At 49.9% G+C, this 19,322-nt stretch overlaps 1 protein-coding gene across 4 annotated transcripts in view; it reads right to left on the bottom strand.

Moving 5' to 3' along the window:
• EXOC6B (exocyst complex component 6B) overlaps positions 1-19,322 on the bottom strand; it is a 177,035-nt gene that overhangs the window by 117,307 nt on the left and 40,406 nt on the right. For all 4 annotated transcript variants that reach the window (XM_040419348.1, XM_040419346.1, XM_040419347.1 and 1 more), the window contains exons 2-6: positions 7,867-8,032; positions 7,290-7,337; positions 5,729-5,819; positions 5,437-5,482; positions 4,212-4,416 (exon numbers count right to left, since the gene is read on the bottom strand). In XM_040419348.1, the coding sequence (XP_040275282.1) occupies positions 4,212-4,416; positions 5,437-5,482; positions 5,729-5,819; positions 7,290-7,337; positions 7,867-8,032 (556 nt within the window). The remainder of the gene's footprint in view (positions 1-4,211; positions 4,417-5,436; positions 5,483-5,728; positions 5,820-7,289; positions 7,338-7,866; positions 8,033-19,322) is intronic.

The following is a 19,322-nucleotide window of genomic DNA, read 5'->3' as shown; positions in this document are numbered from 1 at the left end:
GTATTTTACTACTGTCTGAAACAAGCTCTCTCCTATTGATAAAATGGCCGCCTCTGTACTCACTTTCACTATGAATGTACGGCAGCGAGCGAGCGAGCCGGCCGGCGCGTGACTGACGTAACTTAGTCACGCTCCTCCCACTTAATTCAGGAAGCAGTAGCGTGAGCCCCTTCATATATAATCGCAGCTTTTTTGGGTCGGCCAAATCGCCATATTGCATTTGCAGCCCTACTGTGTACATACATTACTTATCCTGTACTGATCCTGAGTTACATCCTGTATTATACTCCAGAGCTGCACTCACTATTCTGCTGGTGAAGTCATTGTATACATACATTACTTATCCTGTACTGATCCTGAGTAACATCCTGTATTATACTCCAGAGCTGCACTCACTATTCTGCTGGTGCAGTCACTGTGTACATACATTACTTATCCTGTACTGATCCTGAGTTACATCCTGTATTATACTCCAGAGCTGCACTCACTATTCTGCTGGTGAAGTCATTGTATACATACATTACTTATCCTGTACTGATCCTGAGTTACATCCTGGATTATACTCCAGAGCTGCACTCACTATTCTGCTGGTGCAGTCACTGTGTACATACATTACTTATCCTGTACTGATCCTGAGTTACATCCTGTATTATACTCCAGAGCTGCACTCACTATTCTGCTGGTGCAGTCACTGTGTACATACAGTACTGATCCTGTACTGATCCTGAGTTACATCCTGTATTATACTCCAGAGCTGCACTCACTATTCTGCTGGTGCAATCACTGTGTACATACATTACTTATCCTGTACTGATCCTGAGTTACATCCTGTATTATACTCCAGAGCTGCACTCACTATTCTGCTGGTGCAGTCACTGTGCACATACATTACTTATCCTGTACTGATCCTGGGTTACATCCTGTATTATACTCCAGAGCTGCACTCACTATTCTGCTGGTGCAGTCACTGTGTACATACATTACTTATCCTGTACTGATCCTGAGTTACATCCTGTACTATACTCCAGAGCTGCACTCACTATTCTGCTGGGGGAGTCACTGTGTACATACATTACATTACTTATCCTGTACTGATCCTGAGTTACATCCTGTATTATACTCCAGAGCTGCACTCACTATTCTGCTGGTGCAGTCACTGTGTACATACATTACTTATCCTGTACTGATCCTGAGTTACATCCTGTATTATACTCCAGAGCTGCACTCACTATTCTGCTGGTGCAGTCACTGTGCACATACATTACTTATCCTGTACTGATCCTGAGTTACATCCTGTATTATACTCCAGAGCTGCACTCACTATTCTGCTGGTGCAGTCACTGTGTACATACATTACTTATCCTGTACTGATCCTGAGTTACATCCTGTATTACACTCCAGAGCTGCACTCACTATTCTGCTGGTGCAGTCACTGTGTACATACATTACTTATCCTGTACTGATCCTGAGTTACATCCTGTATTATACTCCAGAGCTGCACTCACTATTCTGCTGGTGCAGTCACTGTGTACATACAGTACTGATCCTGAGTTACATCCTGTATTATACTCCAGAGCTGCACTCACTATCGTTCCCATACAGGTGTACAGACATCTCCTCCATTACTTTCTGTGAGGAGTCTGTTCTAGGGATGACTGTGGCTCGTCACCATGATGGGGGTGTGAATACTTCTGCTCGGACATCACGTGGTCAGTAAATCTTCTATAGTGGAGAAGGAGGAGAACGCCTGGTGTGTAGTAGCTGGATGTGAGGACAGGCTCTCATACATAGCAGCGTGCCGGGGGCAGGATGTGGCTGCACATCTGTAGCTGTGTCTGTGGGGACCACACCAGGACGCCGTGTGCACTACACATGACCCGCCGCGCTCCTCAGCTGAGATGAGAGCGCCATGTGGCTGCCATGCTGGGTTTCTGGAGTCTCTTAATTGCCTGTGATTTGTATGTCAGGCGATCGTCTACATATTAATGAAATCCATCTCCCAACAGCTGCAGTGCAAATGGAGACCCCGATACAGCGCCAAATACACGGGCGGCACCGTCCCCCGCACGGGCTATCACTGAAGAGACCCACCAGGTATGGAGTCCCACAGCAATGCTTCATGGGAAAAGTATGTACATGAGCTCTCCTCCAGAAGGATGAACACAGCCTCTATAGTGCCACCTAGAGGTAGGTCAACAGCTTTCACAGAGACTCCACCAAAGGGAAGAGACACCCATCTGTAGACAGTTTGCCAGCTACGTCAAAGGATTCTCAGCAAGCCCCTGCTCTGACCAAAGAGGAGCAAGATCTCTGGGGATGTCTGTCTCTTCCGATAGTTAAATCCCTAGACAAGGCTCTTCTATCGGTGGGAAATGGACTCCTACAGGTGGCGCTAGAGAGAACGTTTTCTTCCCTCTGGAGGAGAGCTCATTGACATACAATATAAAGGGTCCAGATTGGCCATGGATAGTGATGGTCTGCTCACTGGGACACATCCTCTATTAGCAAGTGAAGGTAAGGGGAGACTCTCCCACCGAATTAGGGTGGTCTAAACCCCTTACCAATAACATGTAGGACACCTTGGTCAGTGGGGCATGGTGCTGATTGGATACTAATACTAGGAAGTGAAAGCACAAGTGACCCCATCCCTTACGCAACACCTCATAAAAATCTTGGGGCCTAGTCACAGGACCATTCATGAACATAAAACCTTCTCAAAAATATTCCTTCAAGAGAAACAAAAATAATCAGGAGGTTTCAGAGAAAATCAACAATGGTAGGCCAACACTCTCCAGGACTGACCACTGATAGTCAACCAAAGCTGTAAACTCTACATAGCAGCTCAATGCCAGGTGGCAGTGGAGTAAAGCTGAGCTCTCCAGTTGTCAAGAAAAAGATGACTCAAGGTCTCTAGAGAAAAATGGACCAAAACAATTATGAGGTACACACTGGGGGGTCCGTGGTACATTCAGACCATGGACAAGCCACCAGATCCACCTATGTAGAGACATTGTCTACAGGAACAGCAGAGACAGAGCTCAGCGACTCATCACCGAGGTCTGACATCTCATTGTCCTAAGCATCTCGCACTTCCCTCCAGCTGCTGCCAGGATCGGTGATTTACACCCGGGCTATTGCTTCCATATGGCTGCTACAACACAAGACGCTTTCCTCCAGCAGGCCGATGAGAGGCGCACACCTTCCTCCCCATACGTCTGGCATCGTTTAGCATTTCTGGCATCTCTGCTCTCGGAGTCGGCCGCTGCCAAGTCACCCTGAAGCTCCGGGTTCTAATCAGTATCACATAAAGTTTAACACATGCTTTGAAACCGTGGAGCGATACCCCCCGGGGGAGGCCGTGCCGACATGGAGAAGGCATGCCATCCGCTGCCGCCACTTTCCCTCGCCACTGATCTTTCAACTCTGGCTGAACTGTCAGGAACGTCAATGCACAGCGCTGCCAACTGAGGGGCATGTCCTCTGGGCGAACGATAAAGAGACATGGTCTGGAAGTGGAGCTGGGTGGTCAGAGGAGAAAAGGAGGTCCTCAAATATCAGCCATGAGGTCACAGGGTGCATGAGGAACATCACAACACACCCTGAAAATCATGACCTGGAAAGATGAGCCTGATCCAGACCACCTACACGGGTGACAACCACGAACGGCAGCCACGACGCAGCCCAAAGGACTTGTTACTCTGCCTTCATGGGATGGCTCCAGGACACAAAGGGCAACTTCCCATCAAAAGTACAATGGTGGATGCAAAGCCATGATGGATAAGGCTTCATCCTGTCAGTACCATTCCCAGCGGTGAAGCCCACTCCGAAAATGGCTGCTGACAATAAATCAGAGGGGGTGACGTAGGCCAGGGGCTGGTGTGGTGGGCAGGTCCTGATGACAGGAACGTTTCTGGCCAGAGACGTCTATCTAAGAAGATTTCACACAAACCTACTGGAAGACTACGAGACCAGAAGAGAACGTCCCTGGGTCTGTGTGTCCTGTCCCTACCGGAGGGTGTGACGGACCTGCGCTCCGTAGAGCGGCCCGTACAGCACTGCTCCAAAGTCCTACTTTTATCTGAATTCCTCCTCTAGAAGTGGCCGGGTCACCTCACCTCCACCCAGGACAGAGGACACTACATGTGACGTGGTGTACTACAGCCTCCAGCAGACAGAGGAGTTGTAGTCCTAGTGCCTGGCGGTGCTCTTACCTGCTTCATGGCGAACTCCCCGATCCTCTCAGAGTGCTTGCGGATGCTCTCGAGGAAATCCTTCAGATCTGACATGGAGACGTCTTTGATCTGCTCCCGTAGTTTGGGGATGTTGTCCACCATGGACTGACAGAAGCGGTAGTGACTGACCTGGGGCAGGTAAGTGTGCTCCATCTGCTCCAGGGTCTTCAGTGCAGGGTAATGTCTACAAGGGAGGGGAGACATCAGAGCACTCACAACGACATCTTCACACATATGCAATATACATTCTGTTTAGGGTACTGCCTTACCTCTGCTTACAGTCAGTGAATGACTGAAATCTCATCTGCACTGATACATTGCAGCAAATCATAGGGCAGGAGAGAGATTTAGCTGCTGAAGAGTTTAACTGCTGAATTGTCTAGACTGGAAGCAAGGGTTTTAGGCCCTTGACCTCATTGACAGCAAGCAGAGATATAGATAAAGATGAGGTTTTGGTGTGTTGTATGGGTCCAGAGCGTCAGTGTGTACATGAGCTCTGGCAGTGCTGCCGGATGGGATCGCCCCCTACAGTACCCTAGAACCCTCTGGAAGGTGAATACGGCCGGGGCAGGCACGGGAGGGGGGGTCTGAGCGCCCGCTGTGTGACCTGGCAGGATTCTTAATGGACGGAGCGCGCAGGAAGAGGAGTGGCCGCCATCACCCATGACCACATCGTACTGTAGGCCGTAGCAATAAGTGCTGCCTCTAGAGGTGACGGGAAGCAACTGCTTTACTAAAGCCGCTCTTTGCTATTCAGGAGTTAAGGGGTTTTACGAGTGTTTAATACTGATGACTTCTCCTGATCGGTGGGGGTCTGACTCCACGAGGCCGGTGACTGCTGCAGCCTCGTCCTAGGCCAGTGACGTCACAATCATCAGTCACAGCTCAGTGACATTGAAGTGAATGGTGCTGAGCTGTGATACCAAGCACAGCCACTACACAAGGGATGGCGCTGTGCTCAGTGACCATTACACCTAGAGGCTCGGCTCTCTCTGCACTTTAAACCAGGTGTGATGACGTTCTCCCTGCCTGGTCCTGTCAAAATGTAGAGGGAGCGGTAGTTGCAGAGAGAGCTTAGCCTCTAGGTGTAATGGTAACGCCCCCGTTGCTCCTAGAGGCTGATTTGCATATATTAAAACTTAATTTTTGTCAGCAAGGCGGACACGTGTACCGGAGCGCCGAGGATGCGGAGTCCATCACTCACCTTTTGGCTTTCATTTGCTCCTGTAATTTACTGTACATCTCCAGCACTAAAGAGAAAACACCAGAGTCAGACCAGAGGAAGAAGGGCACCATCGGCCCACGCACCCCATAAGGCAGTATTCACACGGGCAGCTACTGTGGTCAAGACCAGGCCCTGACCCCCTCAGGTTAATGGCCTCCTGGCGTACACACCAGGCATCCATCACCAATTCTGCCGCACGACCTGCCCATGTGAATGCACCCCGAGGACACCATCCCGTACTGTACACATGCGGGTATGACCTGGCACCCACCGGGCAGGCAGAGGCTGAGCTTCTCCACAGTGGCAGTGATGTTCCTCTGCTGGATGCGGCACTGCTGCAGATCCCTCATGGTAGACAACAACTGAGGACAGAGCAGAACATCGTCAGTGTAATATCCGCATTATGTCCTCCTACAGATAACTGCATGGCGTACGCATCACACCAGTATACATAGTACACATACACCAACGGAACACTACTCCCATCAGCACAGACCAAGATTTACCATCAAATCACAACCAACTGCAAAAAATGTGTATCCAGTCATCACTCTGCTCTTCCTGTCACTAACTCTGATCGCGCCAGTCATCACTCTGCTCTTCCTGTCGTTACCTCTGATCCCGCCCGTCATCACTCTGCTCTTCCTGTCGTTACCTCTGATCCCGCCCGTCATCACTCTGCTCTTCCTGTCGTTACCTCTCATCGCGCCAGTCATCACTCTGCTCTTCCTGTCATTACCTCTGATCCTCCCAGTCATCACTCTGCTCTTCCCGTCATTACCTCTGATCCCGCCAGTCATCACTCTGCTCTTCCTGTCGTTACCTCTGATCCCGCCCGTCATCACTCTGCTCTTCCTGTCATTACCTCTGATCCTCCCAGTCATCACTCTGCTCTTCCCGTCATTACCTCTGATCCCGCCAGTCATCACTCTGCTCTTCCTGTCATTATCTCTGATCCCACCAGTCACCAATCTGCTCTTCCTGTCATTACCTCTGATACCACCAGTCATTACTCTGCTCTTCCTGTCAGTACCTCTGACACCAGTCACCACTCTGCTCTTCCCGTCATTACCTCTGATACCACCAAACACCACTCTGCTCTTCCTGTCACTACCTCTGACACCAGTCACCACTCTGCTCTTCCCGTCATTACCTCTGATACCACCAAACACCACTCTGCTCTTCCTGTCACTACCTCTGACACCAGTCACCACTCTGCTCTTCCCGTCATTACCTCTGATACCACCAAACACCACTCTGCTCTTCCTGTCACTACCTCTGACACCAGTCACCACTCTGCTCTTCCCGTCATTACCTCTGATACCACCAATCACCACTCTGCTCTTCCCGTCATTACCTCTGATACCACCAAACACCACTCTGCTCTTCCTGTCACTACCTCTGACACCATTCACCACTCTGCTCTTCCCGTCATTACCTCTGATACCAGTCACCACTCTGCTCTTCCCGTCATTACCTCTGATACCAGTCACCACTCTGCTATTCCCGTCATTACCTCTGATCCCGCCAGTCACCAATCTGCTCTTCCTGTCACTACCTCTGATACCACCAGTCATTACTCTGCTCTTCCTGTCACTACCTCTGACACCATTCACCACTCTGCTCTTCCCGTCATTACCTCTGATACCACCAAACACCACTCTGCTCTTCCTGTCACTACCTCTGACACCAGTCACCACTCTGCTCTTCCCGTCATTACCTCTGATACCACCAATCACCACTCTGCTCTTCCTGTCAGTCGCACAGATATCCCCCCACCCCTTGGGCACATAATGCTATAATTCTTAGACCCGTTACATATGGAGGATTACCTCTGCTCCGTCCAGTTGCAGCCTCCTATTGGTGTCCATCACTTGGTTCTGAAACCAAAAGAACACATCATATAATGTACAACCAGAGGGTCCAGTACTACAAAGAGCCAAACCTCCAGCATGAAGGTCGGGCCGTGCGAAGCAGTCAATAAGTATGGACCTCCGCCCCATTCCAACAGCGGCCCAGCAGTCACACACTGATCGCCTATCCAAGGGTTTGTAGGGGACTTAAAGGGAAACTCCACTTTTAATAAAATCTCAGTGTTAAGACTGTAAATCCACTGAACCTCCCTGGTCTGATCTGACGGATCTTGGAGTCACTTTACCGTTTTAATCTGGATTTCTCCATTCACATCCAGAGCTGCTGGCTGTCATGGGAAACAGACCGCTCATAAGCTGCACCCCGCCGTCAGGCATGTGACCTCACTGCTCCCACAATGCATTGCTCTCTGGTATCAGGAAGCAAGCAGGATTCTGGGCTTTGGGTTGACCCGGGCGATTACATGACCTATTGCCTGACCGCAGGGTCATCAGCAGGGTGCTAAGGATGGGGGGCCACAGTCCCCGGCAGTCTTACCTTCAGTTTCTCGGCCTCCCCCCGCACTTTTAGCAGCTCGGTGATGGAGTCTACAAACCCCTGGTAGTGGAAGTTGCACATCTTCTCAATCTCGCGGTCGTGGTTTCGGATCCGCACCTCCAGCTTCTCCATAAAGTGGCTGTGCTCCTCTCCATCGTATACAGACCTACAAGGAGGAGACGACATGAGAAGAGTCCACATCCTCCATTCACATCAAGAGCAGCTCTCAAACGTTACTGGTCAGCCTTGGAGACGGAGAGGTCTCCATCAGATAGGTGCTCAACTACTTCACCTGTTTACTTCCCACAAGGCACAGAGCTCTGAATGCAGCTTTGGGTGTGACTGGAGACGTTCACATGCATACAGCTGAAGTCAATTCCTATTTTCTTTATGACATATACGAGGCCCTCCATAATAACACTAGACAGCACACTGATGACCCATCAGCCGGCGGCAGGAGCAAGCACAAGAATACAACCGAGTGGTTATAACGCATCATGAGATCGCCACCTGCTGGCAGACAGAGCACACCGCATCCTGGAGACAATACAAACCTCAGGGGAGCCGGCAGTGGACCCCAGTATCCCCCACCATTAAAGGGGCGCTGGACTTTCAGAAACTTTTATATATGTTATAGGGACACATCAAACGTTTATATCAGTGGGGGTCCGTCTCGTGCAGCGAGGAAAGAACAGGCTTCTCGCCCCTAGTTCTAGAGATCTGTGGGGGTCTCAGCGCTCAGACCCCCACTGATATAAACCTTTCCTATGTCCCCATAACATATCAAAAGTGTAATAAAAGTAGAGCACCACTTTAAAGGTTCTGAACACCCTCGGGGCAATTTTTTTGATGATTGCATTTTACTCACTTTGGGCTAAAAATCATTTTTTCAATTGGTCTTCATTACAAACGTCCAGCAGTTTTTGTCCTCCGGGGTTAACGTTCAGCCTAGCTGCAGGATATCTTAGTGTCAGGTTTACACGGAGTGGTATGGGTGCTGCTCTGAAGGCTGGAGGCAGAGCCCTTCTCTCTGAACTCCTGACAGCTCAAAACCACTCATTAGAAACTGATAAGAATACGGCTTCAGTGAGTGTTTATGAGCTGCCAGGAGTTCAGAGATGAGGGCTATCCCACTCCCTCTCTTCTGGGACTCCGGGGTGCTGCTCTGACGGCTGGAGGCAGAGCCCTTCTCTCTGAACTCCTGACAGCTCAAAACCACTCATTAGAAACTGATAAGAATACGGCTTCAGTGAGTGTTTATGAGCTGTCAGGAGTTCAGAAATGAGGGCTATGCCACTCCCTCTCTTCTGGGACTCCAGGGTGCTGCTCTGAGGGCTGGAGGCAGAGCCCTTCTCTCTGAACTACTGACAGCTCATAACCACTCATTAGAAACTGATAAGAATACGGCTTCAGTGAGTGTTTATGAGCTGCCAGGAGTTCAGAGATGAGGGCTATGCCTCCAGCCGTCAATCCGGAGTCACAGAAGAGCGGGAGTTACGATAACAACGGAGGACAGAGTAGCACGGTATGTCACTATACGGAGGAACCCCCCCCCCTTCTCTGTTCCTTTCTGAACATGAAGCGTGCAGTTCGTTACAGTGTATCAGACAAGACGAGAGCCGTCAGGCCAGAGTACCGAGCACAGAGACTGCTAATAAGAGGCCGATACACTGTAAAACTACCCAACACTTTTAGCCTCAGAATATAAACCATTCCTCACCAAGATCTCTGCTTACTCGCAATGAATAGAAAACTCCATTCTGACAGATCTCTCCCCTTCTGGACTCCATATGTGCTGTCGACATCCCCAGTGCTCCCAGTATTCTCCACAGACCCTGCTGGTGTCTGACAGCACACCTCATCAGCATGACGAGACTACTACTCCAATCATGCACCTGTCAGACAGACCCCCATATTACTGGTGATGACCAGTGCCGTGTACAATCCCAGCGCAGGATCCATGAGAAGAGCACACGCCTGCACTGAATTACAGCATCAAATGTTTTGCAACCGCCAGCACATGAGGACACGGACATTCCAGAACCTCACACAGTGTTATCCACGGGTCATACAACACATGTGCAAGTACAGTGCACGACTACTACACACCAGTCATACAACACATGTGCAGGTACAGTGCACGACTACTACACACCAGTCATACAACACATGTGCAGGTACAGTGCACGGCGACTACACACCGATCATACAACACATGTGCAGGTACAGTGCACGGCGACTACACACCGATCATACAACACATGTGCAGGTACAGTGCACGGTTACTACACACCAGTCATACAACACATGTGCAGGTACAGTGCACGGCGACTACACACCAGTCATACAACACATGTGCAGGTACAGTGCACGGCGACTACACACCAGTCATACAACACATGTGCAGGTACAGTGCACGGCTACTACACACCAGTCATACAACACATGTGCAGGTACAGTGCACGGTTACTACACACCAGTCATACAACACATGTGCAGGTACAGTGCACGGCTACTACACACCGATCATACAACACATGTGCAGGTACAGTGCACGGCTACTACACACCAGTCATACAACACATGTGCAGGTACAGTGCACGGCTACTACACACCAGTCATACAACACATGTGCAGGTACAGTGCACGGCTACTACACACCAGTCATACAACACATGTGCAGGTACAGTGCACGGCTACTACACACCAGTCATACAACACATGTGCAGGTACAGTGCACGGTTACTACACACCAGTCATACAACACATGTGCAGGTACAGTGCACGGTTACTACACACCAGTCATACAACACATGTGCAGGTACAGTGCACGGTTACTACACACCAGTCATACAACACATGTGCAGGTACAGTGCACGGCTACTACACACCGATCATACAACACATGTGCAGGTACAGTGCACGGTTACTACACACCGATCATACAACACATGTGCAGGTACAGTGCACGGCTACTACACACCGATCATACAACACATGTGCAGGTACAGTGCACGGCTACTACACACCGGTCATACAACACATGTGCAGGTACAGTGCACGGCTACTACACACCGATCATACAACACATGTGCAGGTACAGTGCACGGCTACTACACACCGATCATACAACACATGTGCAGGTACAGTGCACGGCTACTACACACCGATCATACAACACATGTGCAGGTACAGTGCACGGTTACTACACACCGATCATACAACACATGTGCAGGTACAGTGCACGGTTACTACACACCGATCATACAACACATGTGCAGGTACAGTGCACGGCGACTACACACCAGTCATACAACACATGTGCAGGTACAGTGCACGGTTACTACACACCGATCATACAACACATGTGCAGGTACAGTGCACGGCTACTACACACCGATCATACAACACATGTGCAGGTACAGTGCACGGCTACTACACACCGATCATACAACACATGTGCAGGTACAGTGCACGGCGACTACACACCGATCATACAACACATGTGCAGGTACAGTGCACGGCTACTACACACCGGTCATACAACACATGTGCAGGTACAGTGCACGGTTACTACACACCGATCATACAACACATGTGCAGGTACAGTGCACGGCGACTACACACCGATCATACAACACATGTGCAGGTACAGTGTACGGCGACTACACACCGATCATACAACACATGTGCAGGTACAGTGCACGGTTACTACACACCAGTCATACAACACATGTGCAGGTACAGTGCACGGTTACTACACACCGGTCATACAACACATGTGCAGGTACAGTGCACGGCTACTACACACCGATCATACAACACATGTGCAGGTACAGTGCACGGCTACTACACACCAGTCATACAACACATGTGCAGGTACAGTGCACGGCTACTACACACCGATCATACAACACATGTGCAGGTACAGTGCACGGTTACTACACACCAGTCATACAACACATGTGCAGGTACAGTGCACGGTTACTACACACCAGTCATACAACACATGTGCAGGTACAGTGCACGGTTACTACACACCAGTCATACAACACATGTGCAGGTACAGTGCACGGTTACTACACACCAGTCATACAACACATGTGCAGGTACAGTGCACGGTTACTACACACCAGTCATACAACACATGTGCAGGTACAGTGCACGGTTACTACACACCGGTCATACAACACATGTGCAGGTACAGTGCACGGTTACTACACACCAGTCATACAACACATGTGCAGGTACAGTGCACGGTTACTACACACCGATCATACAACACATGTGCAGGTACAGTGCACGGCTACTACACACCAGTCATACAACACATGTGCAGGTACAGTGCACGGTTACTACACACCGATCATACAACACATGTGCAGATACAGTGCACGGTTACTACACACCAGTCATACAACACATGTGCAGGTACAGTGCACGGTTACTACACACCAGTCATACAACACATGTGCAGGTACAGTGCACGGTTACTACACACCAGTCATACAACACATGTGCAGGTACAGTGCACGGCTACTACACACCAGTCATACAACACATGTGCAGGTACAGTGCACGGCTACTACACACCAGTCATACAACACATGTGCAGGTACAGTGCACGGCTACTACACACCGATCATACAACACATGTGCAGGTACAGTGCACGGCTACTACACACCGATCATACAACACATGTGCAGGTACAGTGCACGGCGACTACACACCAGTCATACAACACATGTGCAGGTACAGTGCACGGTTACTACACACCAGTCATACAACACATGTGCAGGTACAGTGCACGGCTACTACACACCGATCATACAACACATGTGCAGGTACAGTGCACGGCGACTACACACCAGTCATACAACACATGTGCAGGTACAGTGCACGGCGACTACACACCGATCATACAACACATGTGCAGGTACAGTGCACGGCGACTACACACCGGTCATACAACACATGTGCAGGTACAGTGCACGGCGACTACACACCGATCATACAACACATGTGCAGGTACAGTGCACGGTTACTACACACCGATCATACAACACATGTGCAGGTACAGTGCACGGTTACTACACACCGGTCATACAACACATGTGCAGGTACAGTGCACGGCGACTACACACCGATCATACAACACATGTGCAGGTACAGTGCACGGCTACTACACACCAGTCATACAACACATGTGCAGGTACAGTGCACGGTTACTACACACCAGTCATACAACACATGTGCAGGTACAGTGCACGGTTACTACACACCAGTCATACAACACATGTGCAGGTACAGTGCACGGCGACTACACACCAGTCATACAACACATGTGCAGGTACAGTGCACGGCGACTACACACCGATCATACAACACATGTGCAGGTACAGTGCACGGCGACTACACACCGGTCATACAACACATGTGCAGGTACAGTGCACGGCGACTACACACCGATCATACAACACATGTGCAGGTACAGTGCACGGTTACTACACACCGATCATACAACACATGTGCAGGTACAGTGCACGGTTACTACACACCGGTCATACAACACATGTGCAGGTACAGTGCACGGCGACTACACACCGATCATACAACACATGTGCAGGTACAGTGCACGGCTACTACACACCGATCATACAACACATGTGCAGGAAAGATGCACGGTTACTACACACCAGTCATACAACACATGTGCAGGTACAGTGCACGGTTACTACACACCGGTCATACAACACATGTGCAGGTACAGTGCACGGTTACTACACACCGGTCATACAACACATGTGCAGGTACAGTGCACGGCTACTACACACCGATCATACAACACATGTGCAGGTACAGTGCACGGCTACTACACACCGATCATACAACACTTGTGCAGGTACAGTGCACGGTTACTACACACCGATCATACAACACATGTGCAGGTACAGTGCACGGTTACTACACACCGATCATAAAACACATGTGCAGGTACAGTGCACGGCTACTACACACCGATCATACAACACATGTGCAGGTACAGTGCACGGCTACTACACACCAGTCATACAACACATGTGCAGGTACAGTGCACGGCTACTACACACCAGTCATACAACACATGTGCAGGTACAGTGCACGGCTACTACACACCGATCATACAACACATGTGCAGGTACAGTGCACGGTTACTACACACCAGTCATACAACACATGTGCAGGTACAGTGCACGGCTACTACACACCGATCATACAACACATGTGCAGGTACAGTGCACGGCGACTACACACCAGTCATACAACACATGTGCAAGTACAGTGCACGGCGACTACACACCGATCATACAACACATGTGCAGGTACAGTGCACGGCTACTACACACCGATCATACAACACATGTGCAGGTACAGTGCACGGCGACTACACACCGATCATACAACACATGTGCAGGTACAGTGCACGGCTACTACACACCGATCATACAACACATGTGCAGGAAAGATGCACGGTTACTACACACCAGTCATACAACACATGTGCAGGTACAGTGCACGGCGACTACACACCGATCATACAACACATGTGCAAGTACAGTGCACGGTTACTACACACCGGTCATACAACACATGTGCAGGTACAGTGCACGGTTACTACACACCGGTCATACAACACATGTGCAGGTACAGTGCACGGCGACTACACACCGATCATACAACACATGTGCAGGTACAGTGCACGGCTACTACACACCGATCATACAACACATGTGCAAGTACAGTGCACGGTTACTACACACCAGTCATACAACACATGTGCAGGTACAGTGCACGGCGACTACACACCGATCAAACAACACATGTGCAGGTACAGTGCACGGCGACTACACACCGATCATACAACACATGTGCAGGTACAGTGCACGGCTACTACACACCGGTCATACAACACATGTGCAGGTACAGTGCACGGCGACTACACACCGGTCATACAACACATGTGCAGGTACAGTGCACGGCTACTACACACCGGTCATACAACACATGTGCAGGTACAGTGCACGGTTACTACACACCGATCATACAACACATGTGCAGGAAAGATGCACGGTTACTACACACCAGTCATACAACACATGTGCAGGTACAGTGCACGGCTACTACACACCGATCATACAACACATGTGCAGGTACAGTGCACGGTTACTACACACCGATCATACAACACATGTGCAGGTACAGTGCACGGCGACTACACACCGGTCATACAACACATGTGCAGGTACAGTGCACGGTTACTACACACCGATCATACAACACATGTGCAGGTACAGTGCACGGCGACTACACACCGATCATACAACACATGTGCAGGTACAGTGCACGGCTACTACACACCGATCATACAACACATGTGCAGGTACAGTGCACGGCTACTACACACCGATCATACAACACATGTGCAGGTACAGTGCACGGCTACTACACATGTGCAGGTACAGTGCACGGCTACTACACAACGATCATACAACACATGTGCAAGTACAGTGCACGGCTACTACACATGTGCAGGTACAGTGCACGGCTACTACACACCGATCATACAACACATGTGCAGGTACAGTGCACGGCTACTACACACCGATCATACAACACATGTGCAGGTACAGTGCACGGCTACTACACACCGATCATACAACACATGTGCAGGTACAGTGCACGGCTACTACACACCGATCATACAACACATGTGCAGGTACAGTGCACGGCTACTACACACCGATCATACAACACATGTGCAGGTACAGTGCACGGCTACTACACACCGATCATACAACACATGTGCAGGTACAGTGCACGGCTACTACACATGTGCAGGTACAGTGCACGGCTACTACACACCGGTCATACAACACATGTGCAAGTACAGTGCACGGCTACTACACATGTGCAGGTACAGTGCACGGCTACTACACACCGATCATACAACACATGTGCAGGTACAGTGCACGGCTACTACACACCGATCATACAACACATGTGCAGGTACAGTGCACGGCGACTACACACCGGTCATACAACACATGTGCAGGTACAGTGCACGGCTACTACACACCGATCATACAACACATGTGCAGGTACAGTGCACGGTTACTACACACCGATCATACAACACATGTGCAGGTACAGTGCACGGCTACTACACACCGATCATACAACACATGTGCAGGTACAGTGCACGGTTACTACACACCAGTCATACAACACATGTGCAGGTACAGTGCACGGCGACTACACACCGATCATACAACACATGTGCAGGTACAGTGCACGGCGACTACACACCGATCATACAACACATGTGCAGGTACAGTGCACGGCTACTACACACAGATCATACAACACATGTGCAGGTACAGTGCACGGTTACTACACACCGGTCATACAACACATGTGCAGGTACAGTGCACGGTTACTACACACCGATCATACAACACATGTGCAGGTACAGTGCACGGCTACTACACACCGATCATACAACACATGTGCAGGTACAGTGCACGGCTACTACACATGTGCAGGTACAGTGCACGGCTACTACACACCGATCATACAACACATGTGCAGGTACAGTGCACGGCGACTACACACCGGTCATACAACACATGTGCAGGTACAGTGCACGGCTACTACACACCGATCATACAACACATGTGCAGGTACAGTGCACGGTTACTACACACCGATCATACAACACATGTGCAGGTACAGTGCACGGTTACTACACACCAGTCATACAACACATGTGCAGGTACAGTGCACGGCGACTACACACCGATCATACAACACATGTGCAGGTACAGTGCACGGCGACTACACACCGATCATACAACACATGTGCAGGTACAGTGCACGGCTACTACACACAGATCATACAACACATGTGCAGGTACAGTGCACGGCGACTACACACAGATCATACAACACATGTGCAGGTACAGTGCACGGTTACTACACACCGGTCATACAACACATGTGCAGGTACAGTGCACGGTTACTACACACCGATCATACAACACATGTGCAGGTACAGTGCACGGTTACTACACACCGATCATACAACACATGTGCAGGTACAGTGCACGGCTACTACACACCGATCATACAACACATGTGCAGGTACAGTGCACGGTTACTACACACCGATCATACAACACAAGTGCAGGTACAGTGCACGGCTACTACACACCGATCATACAACACATGTGCAAGTACAGTGCACGGTTACTACACACCAGTCATACAACACATGTGCAAGTACAGTGCACGGCTACTACACATGTGCAGGTACAGTGCACGGTTACTACACACCGGTCATACAACACATGTGCAGGTACAGTGCACGGCGACTACACACCGGTCATACAACACATGTGCAGGTACAGTGCACGGCTACTACACACCGATCATACAACACATGTGCAAGTACAGTGCACGGCTACTACACACCGATCATACAACACATGTGCAAGTACAGTGCATGGTTACTACACACCGGTCATACAACACATGTGCAGGTACAGTGCACGGTTACTACACACCGATCATACAACACATGTGCAGGTACAGTGCACGGTTACTACACACCGATCATACAACACATGTGCAAGTACAGTGCACGGCTACTACACACCGATCATACAACACATGTGCAAGTACAGTGCACGGCTACTACACACCGATCATACAACACATGTGCAGGTACAGTGCACGGTTACTACACACCGATCATACAACACATGTGCAGGTACAGTGCACGGCGACTACACACCGATCATACAACACATGTGCAGGTACAGTGCACGGTTACTACACACCGATCATACAACACATGTGCAGGTACAGTGCACGGCTACTACACACCGATCATACAACACATGTGCAGGTACAGTGCACGGCTACTACACACCGGTCATACAACACATGTGCAAGTACAGTGCACGGCGACTACACACCGGTCATACAACACATGTGCAGGTACAGTGCACGGCTACTACACACAGATCATACAACACATGTGCAGGTACAGTGCACGGTTACTACACACCGGTCATACAACACATGTGCAAGTACAGTGCACGGCGACTACACACCGGTCATACAACACATGTGCAGGTACAGTGCACGGCTACTACACACCGATCATACAACACATGTGCAGGTACAGTGCACGGCTACTACACACCGGTCATACAACACATGTGCAAGTACAGTGCACGGCGACTACACACCGATCATACAACACATGTGCAGGTACAGTGCACGGCTACTACACACCGATCATACAACACATGTGCAGGTACAGTGCACGGCTACTACACATGTGCAGGTACAGTGCACGGCTACTACACACCGGTCATACAACACATGTGCAAGTACAGTGCACGGCTACTACACATGTGCAGGTACAGTGCACGGCTACTACACACCGATCATACAACACATGTGCAGGTACAGTGCACGGTTACTACACACCGATCATACAACACATGTGCAGGTACAGTGCACGGCTACTACACACCGATCATACAACACATGTGCAGGTACAGTGCACGGTTACTACACACCGATCATACAACACATGTGCAGGTACAGTGCACGGTTACTACACACCAGTCATACAACACATGTGCAGATACAGTGCACGGCTACTACACACCGATCATACAACACATGTGCAGGTACAGTGCACGGCTACTACACACCGATCATACAACACATGTGCAGGTACAGTGCACGGCTACTACACACCAGTCATACAACACATGTGCAGGTACAGTGCACGGCTACTACACACCGATCATACAACACATGTGCAGGTACAGTGCACGGTTACTACACACCAGTCATACAACACATGAGCAGGTACAGTGCACGGTTACTACACACCAGTCATACAACACATGTGCAGGTACAGTGCACGGCTACTACACACCGATCATACAACACATGTGCAGGTACAGTGCACGGCTACTACACACCGATCATACAACACATGTGCAGGTACAGTGCACGGCTACTACACACCGATCATACAACACATGTGCAGGTACAGTGCACGGCTACTACACACCAGTCATACAACACATGTGCAGGTACAGTGCACGGCTACTACACACCAGTCATACAACACATGTGCAGGTACAGTGCACGGTTACTACACACCAGTCATACAACACATGTGCAGGTACAGTGCACGGTTACTACACACCAGTCATACAACACATGTGCAGGTACAGTGCACGGTTACTACACACCAGTCATACAACACATGTGCAGGTACAGTGCACGGTTACTACACACCAGTCATACAACACATGTGCAGGTACAGTGCACGGCTACTACACACCGATCATACAACACATGTGCAGGTACAGTGCACGGCTACTACACA

This window comes from Bufo bufo, chromosome 2, assembly GCF_905171765.1.
Source record: "Bufo bufo chromosome 2, aBufBuf1.1, whole genome shotgun sequence".
Classification (NCBI taxonomy): domain Eukaryota; kingdom Metazoa; phylum Chordata; class Amphibia; order Anura; family Bufonidae; genus Bufo; species Bufo bufo.
Note: the sequence above shows the minus strand (reverse complement) of the source record. Positions and strands in the feature narration are given on the sequence as shown.